The 9,504-nt window shown below is 44.0% G+C and overlaps 1 protein-coding gene across 1 annotated transcript in view; it reads right to left on the reverse strand.

The window, feature by feature from the left end:
- Window positions 1-4,378: 4,378 nt before the first annotated feature.
- The window catches only part of LOC102991591 (transmembrane serine protease 6), a 27,162-nt gene continuing 22,036 nt past the window's right edge, over window positions 4,379-9,504 (reverse strand). Inside the window, exon 10 of the mRNA XM_028491467.1 lies at window positions 4,379-4,486. Coding sequence (XP_028347268.1) covers window positions 4,379-4,486 — 108 coding nt within the window. The remainder of the gene's footprint in view (window positions 4,487-9,504) is intronic.

The following is a 9,504-nucleotide window of genomic DNA, read 5'->3' on the forward strand; positions in this document are numbered from 1 at the left end:
GTCGTATCTAGAGCATCACACCAACTGAAGTGATAGATCTTGTGTTGTCTTTGGCTGCTTGACTCACTGTGGAATGTCACAGTAGAGCAGCAGAGGCTGGCCTGATTTTTTTTTTGATCCTGTGCAGGTGGTATGTAGGAGCCTTGGGGGCCGTTCCCCAGGTTTTTGCAGGGTGTTTACTCTGCCCCTTGACCAGCTCCTCTCCACTTTGAAGGGCATTTCTGCTCAGCTTTGCTGATTCACCCTCTTTCTCAGTATTGCTTCTGACTGAAGGGCCAGAGGAGCTTCCTGTGCTGGGTTGCTGGCCTCTTCGAGATTTCCTTGCTTCTGTGTCATAAAATCGAGAGCAGAAGGTCACTTCCACATCCTCGATTGGTCGCTACTGGTACCTTTCTGTCTGATTTTCATGTTCGCTTTGATTAGTATCTGGGAGATATAATCTGTGATTTGGCTTCACTCTCATTTCACCTGGAGGTCTGATATCTACATTTTTCACACCACCTCAGAAGTTGCAGGTCGTGTTTAGCCCAGAATTTGCGAGTCAGGGGTAAGTTACCCATGGCTTGAGCGAGTTAGAATGAATAAGCAGGACAGAGCAGGCTGTGGACGAGTCTGGAGTCAGAAAGCTTTTGCCTGTCACTTTGTTTAATTGAAGCAAGTAAGATGCAACTAAGTATCAAGGGATCCCATACAAGTGAAGTTCCAAAACAGGCACAATTCAGAATGGTAGCTCCTCGATCATTTAAACAAAAGTACTATAGGCTCATCAATTCCACTTCCGGGAATATTCTCTAAAGAGGTGAAAGCAGGGGCTTGAACAGATAGGCGTGCATCAGTGTTCATCGCAACATTATTCACGATAATCTGAAAGGTAGAAAAAATCCAGATGTCCACTGACAGACGATTGGATAAACAAAACATAGTCTATCCATACTATGGAATGTTATTCAGCCTTAAAAAAAAGGAATTCTGACACATGCTACAACGTGGATGAGCCATGACAACATTATGGTAAGTGAAATAAGCCAGTCACAAAAGGATAAATATCGTATGATTCCACGTATATGAGGTACCAAGAATGGTCAATTTCATAAAGACAGAAAGTAGAATGACGGTTGCCAGGGACTAGGGGAGGTGGGAATGGGAAGTTATTGATGAATGGGGACAGACTTTCAATTCGGGATGATGAAAAAGTTCCGGAGATGGATGGTGGTGATGGTTGCCCAGCCATGGGAATGCACTTAATGCCACTGAACTGTGCAAAGTGGTAAAAATGGCAAATTTTATGCTATGTATATTTCACTCCATCAAGAAAAAAAAAACAACTAATTTACAGTGAGAGAAATCAGAGTAATGGTTATCTTTGAGAGAGAGTGACGGGGTGGAGGCACAAAGGAGCCTTCTGGGGTCTGGGAATGTCCTGTATTTGATCTAGTGATGGTTATAAGAGTGTACAGATTTATTAATAATCCCTAAACTGTACGTTCAGGATTTCTGCATTTTAGAGTATGGAACTTTAAAATATTTTAAATTCAGGGACTTCCCTGGTGGTGCAGTGGTTAAGAATCCGCCTGCCAATGCAGGGGTCACGGGTTCAAGCCCTGGTCCGGGAAGATCCCACATGCCACAGAGCAACTAAGCCCGTGCGCCACAACTACTGAGCCTGCGCTCTAGAGCCCCTGAGTCACTACTGAGTCCGCGTGCCACAACTACTGAAGCCGTTGCACCTAGAGTCCGTGCTCCGCAACAAGAGAAGCCACCGCAATGAGAAGCCCGCGCACCGCAACAAAGAGTAGCCCCCGCTCGCCGCAACTAGAGAAAGCCCAGCTCAGCAACAAAGACCCAACACAGCCATAAATAAATAAATAAATAAAATAAAATAAATGAAAGCAAACAAAAATGCAAATACGGTAGAGAATTTTTTTTTTTTAATTCTACAAGCAAAACTTCTTAAGTCCCAGCCAGAGAGGAACTGGGCTCCACGACATTCATGGCAGATGAGAAAAGAATCACAGAGTTGAGAAAAGCCAGCCTGCCTTGAACTGGGTGGGATGCGGGCATCCTCCACCCTCCCATCAGAACAGTGCTGAGTAACCACACGCCCCATCCTGCCCTCTGGGAGCTCACGCTCACATCATAGCCACGCCTCAGCAACCTAATTAAGCTTCTCTTGGTTTATTTTTGCGTAACTTCTTGTTGTTGTTGCTTGTTGGTTTTTATATTACTGGCAACTTTATTTGTAGAAGTGGACCATTGTTAACCTCTGATGCTCCATGCTCAGAGGGTCCTGGTTACACTTTCGCATCAGTGAGTCCTCATCACACAGGGAACCCCGAGACTGAGGGGCACCTTTGCCCACTGAGGAAGGGGTGTGACCTTTGTCGGGAGCTCAGCTGAGCGGGGAGAGGGAACTGGGCTGCCAGGAGAGCTGATTACAACAACAAACCGACGATTGACAGAGTTAACCTTCATCACTTACTGCGATGGTGTAAGATGCTATAAGATGGTATAAGCAAGATTGTAAAACTGGAGAAAGAGCCGACTCCCCTTCCCCCATAGGGTCAGATGGATGCTCTCATTGTTGAGGGAGCCAGAATACAAGGCTCCAGCCCTTTTATGGACCTTGGGTTTTGGGGAGGACCAGGGCTAGGGCTTGGAGTGCGAAAGCACAGGGTTCTGCGTCAGAGAGGGGAAGTGTCCTCCCCTCCCCCCATAAGGAGGCCTCCACCCAAGGCTTCACCTAAGAGGTCTAGGAATGCAAAGATGCAAAGGATCATGACCAGCCAGGGCACCTGAGTCCTTGACCTCAGCTCCCCCAGAGCCGGCCCTGCACTCTGTGTGCCCAGTCTGAGGTGGAGGGCAGCCAGGGAAAGCTTGGTGCTTGCCTGTGGTCAGGGCTGAAAAGCACACACAGCTTTTTAACCGGGAGCCAGACTTCTCAGCAGTGTGGGTCTGTTTGTCCTCTCTAGGTGGGGGAAACAGGGTGGGGAGGTGTTAGACCCTCCCCGAGGTGACAAGATGGAGCCCCTCATGCTCTCTGGAGACCTGGAGAGCCCAGCGCGTGTTGATCCCAGGTCACAGAGCTCGGTCCAGTGAGCCCACACCACCTCGATTTCTGGAAGGGTCTATCTCCTCTCACTAGTGACCAGGCCTGGGGTGGCCCCCTCTGGGTGGGGTTCCCACCCCCCAGACCACAACGGAGGAGCACAGCCCACGCTTTCTCTGCCCCGTGGGGCATTCCAGGCACTTCCTGGCCAGGCCGTTCCTGGAAGAAGGAAAGCAAAGAACAATCAGGCCAGGAATCCAGTGGCCACAGGTTCTGGTCACTCCCCGCCCCTGGTCCCCACCCCTGCCCTGTACCCTCTTCCTTCATTTCTCTTCTCTCCTGTCACTCTGTCTCTGCTCAGGAGAAAAGATACTGCTTCTTCCTCCTGCCAGACTCCAGTATGTCTCAGCGTGAACTGTCACCAAGCCTGTCTTCATTTAAAATTTTATATTTTGTTCATCGTGGATTTAAAACATGTTTTTACAATATTGTATTAAAATATTATCTTGATTACTGAGTATTTGGGCGTCTCCTGAAATTTTGCGCCCAAGGGGATGCCACACTCACTTGACCTTAACCCCGGCCCTGCTGTGCTCAGGGAGTCATTCGTTCATTCATTCATTCATTCATTCATTTGTTCCACACACAGTCGCTAAGGGCCCCATCTGTGCCCGGGCACAAGCTGGGTACTGGGGAGAGAAAGGGAGCCCCACAAGACAGTGTTGGGGAAAGACAGCTGTGAGCCCTGAGGATTGTGGGACAGTGGGGGAGGGAGGTGCAAGGCAAAGGGACCCCAGGGGAATCAAAATCATAGCAGCTAACACTTAGGGTTATCGTGCCCCAGGCTCTGAGCTAAGGTCTAGCTCTGTGACATTTCAATGGCCCTTCGATGTTTGCAGACGCCTGTAAGTCACAGCGGGGGGTCCGGAGCCCTGGTGAAGTTACATGCAGGTAATTTGCACAAGGTCCCACTCTGAGCAGCTGGTGGTGGGAGTCCAGGTCCCTGGGGCTCTGGGCTCTCACCTGCTCTGGGTATTGCAGCCACTTCCCCCTGTATCCCCCTGGGTGTGTCAAGGAAGGCTGCATGGAGGAACTTTGCATTGAGCTGAGAGAGGATGCATGGAAGTTTACAGGAAGACCAAGGATAGAAGGTAGAAGTACTTCTGGCAGAAGGAACAACGTTTGCAAAGTCAGTAAGGCTCAGAAAAAAAAAGTGATATCTTGGTGTCCACAATTCTAAGAAGCTGGGCAATCTCCTGAAGAGTCACTTGTACAGAAAGAGGCCAAGGCCAGCACCGCTTCCTCTTTCAGCTTCTCTGTTTCCTAATGACGTCAGCATAAATAGGAAGACTGAGAAGCTGGCTGGCTGCCGCCTGGAGACTCCAGCAGAAGGTCCGTCTGTCCCAGCACAAAGAGGTAAGGCCCGGCTTTGGGGGTAGGCTAAAGGGCAGGGTGGAGAGCAGGGGTAGTGTAGGAGTCTGGGATGGAAAGGACAGGGAGAGCCTCGGGGTGCTGAGTGGACAGGTGTGCTCTGAGGACTTGGGAGGTTAGGGCTTGGTCTCTTGGGAAGTCCTGAACCCAGACTCCTAGGCAGCCAGTGGACGAGGAGACAGTGAGGGCCGACCTGCCTGGGTGTTGTATGAAGGGTTTTGGGGGGTCCAGGCCTCACTGGAGGATCCTACTGTCCTGGCAGCAGAGAAGATACCTGGGGCGGTGGAGAGCTCAGGCCTGGGAGTTAGACCCCTGTGTACCGTTGTCTTTGCTTTGTCACTAAGGTGTCACCAAGGTGTCGGTGGCAGTGAGAATATCCTGCCCTGGGCTTCTGTCTCACATCTGGAATGGGGAGAGCACTGATAGTTCCTGACATCCTGATTCAGAAAGAGAGAGAGAGAGAGAGTGTGTGTGTGTGTGTGTGTGTGTGTGTGTATGCGCGCGCTCGCGCGAATATACGCCTACGCATACGCATATGCATATGTGGGTGTCCACAAGGATGGGGAGATACTGGGAGACAGAGGATGAAGCCGGGAGCCTTGCTGTGGCCAGGCCCAGAGCTTGGTGCGGGTTGAGAAGCTCACTTTGGAAGATAAGAAGACGCCCAGTCCCTTACTTACTTACAGACTTGTCTTCCCCCCTCCAAGAATGTTCTCTTTACGGTCGCACTCCTCCCTGACGCACTATTGCTTAGTTGGGTTTGGGCCCAGATGTGGATGCCCTGTACTGAAGTGTGTTGGCTGAGGGGCGGGCGTCGGGGGGTGTCTGCATCCGGGTGTGTGCAGGTGTGTGCACTTGCCCTGTGGATGGGAGGGCAGGTGTTTCTGTGGGTCCCCACGGGGGTACAAGCCTGTGGACACTCGCCAGACAGGCTCCAGTGACAAGTTGCAAATGTGTGATGTTAAGTCTTCAAAGGCCCCGCTGTTATACTTTTGTATAAACAGATTCTAATTTTCTCTACTTATCATCTTCCCTGTTTTCTAATGGTTTTATAATGAGTAAAACCTTTCCTATTAATTTTTGGTCACCTTTTTTTTCATTCATTAGTTTTACTTATGTTGTGCTATATCCACTAATACTACAGGATACTTCATGAGTTCTTTAATGAACGTATTTAATACTAACCAAGTAAATATATGGATATCTTCTTTGTTAAAAATTTAAAAATTGGGGGTACATAAATGAGATAATAACATACATATTGTCCTATGACTTAGTTTTCCACTTAATATTACATTTTGGACAACGTTCCAGAATAATACAGGGAGATTTAACTCATAAAGTAGCCCCAAGAGATACATAGCATTTATTAGTATAGACACCCCACAATTTACCCAATCCCGTGTTGCTAGACCCTTACATGATTTCCAATTTTTCCACACCTGTGAAAGTATTTCTGCAGCCCAGATTCCTGGAAGCAGAATTGCTGGGCAAGAGATTGCACGTTTAAAATAGTAATAGATATTGTCAAACCATCCTCAAAGTAGCTGAACTAACATACACCTCACAGTCGTGCATAAAAAGCTGATTTCTCTTTAGGGAAACAATCTTTTAATTGTGTCCCATGTAATGGATGAAAATTATCTGGTTCTTGCTTGGATATGTCCTTTCCCTGATGATGGGTGAAGTTGTGTATCTTCCATATATTTAATGGCCATTTGGATTCCATTTATGACGTGCATGGAAATGTCCTTTTTCCATTTCTTGATGGGTTCATTGTATTTATGTATTAATTTTAGGAGTGCTTCATTTATTATGTATATGAACCATTTATTTATATAAGTTGAAAATATATTCTTCCAGATTATCATTTGTCTTTTTTATTTGACATGTTTAAGATATCTTGCATTGTATGCAAATGTGTTCATTGCTCTCAAGTCAAATCTGTCATTATTTTTTATTTCATGCTTTCTGGATTCAGCGTCTTATTCAACCCCTAAGATTAAAGAAATATTTTTAATGCTTTTATCATTTTAGTTTTGACTTTTAAATCTTTAATCCATCTAGAATTTGGAGATGTGGGTAATATGTAAAGTAGTAATCTAACTTTTAAAAAAAGATCAGCTGATTGTCTCAATATCATTAATTATGAGTATGCAACCCACGCTTTCCTCTGTGATTTGAAATTCCATTATTACTTCCCAACTTCCTACTTGGCTATTTTCCTTACTGTTTTCTGTTCCATCTGTCTACTATTATACTCATTATTTTTCTAGCTAATAGAGCAAGTCCCTCATGTTTGATTTGTTATAATCTAGAATCAGTTTGTTAAGCCAGTTGAAAATCCTTTTGGAGTCTTAATTTACTCTTAATTTAGTCTTAATCTAAACTAAGGGAAGGATTATTTTGGGAAGGATTGACGCCCACATAGTGGTCATGACAACAGCAGGCAGCCTTCTCCTTTCTGTCCCTTTAACTGGGAGGGCACTAACATTTCCCTTTGACTCTGATATTGCCGCAGGTTTCTAGTACATACCCAGAAATGCCAATGTTCCCTTCAATTCCTCATTTGCCAAGGTTTATTTCTTTGTTTAATCAGGAATGGCTTTTGTATTACCAAAAATGTAGGAGCAACTGTCAAGATAAACTTATCCTTTTTTTCCTTTTAATCTGTTGATCTATTTCTTTTAATCATGAATAGAGTTGATGCATTCTTAAAGTCTTTGTCAGATTGTCCTACGAAATTATTTTTGTCTGGAGTGAATTTGTGCCTTGATTTTTTTTTTTCCTTTTCCAGTTTTTACTTTTATCATTAAATTTCTTCATGAGTTTGGGAATTTTTGTGTACATGTTTATTTTATTTTGAGTGAGAAAGCTTTTGGTTTTTCTCACCTCTTTCTCCCTCTCCCTCCTTCTCCTCTGCCCCTCCCTATCATCCTCTTGCTCCCATGTTTACCCCTCACTCTTAGTGATTTTTAACCCTTGCATTTTAAACACACATATTTAACTTATATTTTCCGTCAGCATTTGGGCTTACTTAGAATATATACGCTTCTCCAAAACCAGACAAGATCCTTAGCAAGCTTTCAGTTCTCCTCTGCTTTTCACCCCTAACCTCACAGCCAACTCCCATGTTAAAATCATCTTAGTTTTACTTCAATATTGTTACCATATATTTATTTATTTTCACTTTATACAGTAACAATTCTTCTTTACTTAACTATAAGTCTTATTGGTTTCTTCTCTCAACACTGGTTCCAGTATCACATGCTATCTTTCTTTCCTGGACCTTTTATATTTTCTGAAATCCACACTAGACTAATTTTCTTAGAAAACATCTGAAAAGCTTTCATTGTCCTTACATTTCCAAAATGTTGTGGGTTTTTGCCCTTGAACTTCAAAATAAGCTTGACTTTTTAAGATTCTAGGTTCAAACATATTTTCCTTTCAGTATTTTCAAGACATTACTATCTATTTAGGGTTCCAGGTCACTTGTGACAGAATGTTGCCAACCTGATCTTTTTTCAATGAAAATAACTTGCTTGCTTGTCTTTTTCCTTCTGGAAGCTTCTAGGATTACCCTTTTACTCTTTGATGACAGAAAGCTCATTAGCATGTGACTGAGTTTGGTGCTATTAAAAAAATGAATCTTGCTTTTCACTTAGTGGATTATCATCTCCTTTAAAGCACTGTGAATTTTTCTTCTGTTTCCAAGTGTATCTCTTTGGTTGCATGTGGAAATCCCCAAATAACAGTGGCATAATAATATAGAAGTTTATTTTTTCCCTCACATAGAAGATGTTCAGATGTAAGCAGTCTCAGACTGGTATGGTTGTTCCACAGAGAGAAGAGGGATCGAGGTTCCTCTTTTTCTGTTGCATATGACTTCCACTCTCAAGATAACCTTATAATCCAAAATGGCTGCTGGAGCTCCAGCCATCACTTCCAAATTGCAGACTGGAGGAAAGAAAAAAAGCAGGAGGGAAAAAATGGATTCCTCCTACCTGAGCCAACTTCCTTTAAGCAGCCTTTCTTGGAAGGCACACCCAGGGATTCCACTCACATCTTCTTGGACAACATTTTGTCACATGACCACACTTAGCGATAGGAGAGTGTAGGAAATATAATCTTTTATTCTGTGCAGCAATTAACCTAGCTAAAACCTGAGCTTCTGTTACCAAGGAGGAAAGGGACAGCTAGGTAGCTGCCACTGTCTGCCATACCTGCCCTCAATTCTCTCTGTCTTCTGCTTCTAGATGTTGGAACTCCTGGATTTCTTTTCTAGGTCTCAACTTTTCTCTAAGACTTTCCATCTCCTTGCTTATTTGCTGTCTTCAATAACTACCTCTGTAACATGACGGTTTATCGTGTTAATTCTGTGATTTAGCCCATTATTGAGTTGTGGTGTTTGTTTCTTTGTTTGTTCGTTTGTTTTTTATGGATCTCATACCTTCAGATTCCAAGAACTCTGTTTATTTGTTCTTTGCATAGCAGTCTGTTCTTAAATGGCTATGATTTCACAAATTTCCCTGAGGATGTTAATTAAGATGTTTTAAAGTTTTGTGCTGTCTTTGCTGTATCTGTGCATGTCTGTAGAAGTGTCTACTGGGTCAGTGTATGTCAGAATAGACACATATGATACCAATAATTGGGAAATACAACCACTATTGGCATAGTGGTTGAGAACATAAACTTTAAAGCCAACCTGCTGTGGGCTTCAATGTCAGCCTGTTCCTTACTAGCTGTATGATCATGGACCCTATACCAATTTCCTCAACTACAAAGTGGAGATTTTAACCTACACATTGATGTATTAATATCTGTAAAGCCCTTAGTACAGTGCCTGGCTGATGGTAAGCATTTTATAATTGTTAGCCACTAATATGAATTCTCTGCATGTATGTGTCTTTTAGACTTGTGTCCTTTGATGTCATTAATTTGTTTGAACTATTTACAGTGTAAAGGTAGTCACCTGTTCTCCATACTTCTAACACATTTATTTTGCAATTTGTCCTCTGCTTTACGGT

Source organism: Physeter macrocephalus, chromosome 6 (assembly GCF_002837175.3).
Source record: "Physeter macrocephalus isolate SW-GA chromosome 6, ASM283717v5, whole genome shotgun sequence".
Lineage (NCBI taxonomy): Eukaryota > Metazoa > Chordata > Mammalia > Artiodactyla > Physeteridae > Physeter > Physeter macrocephalus.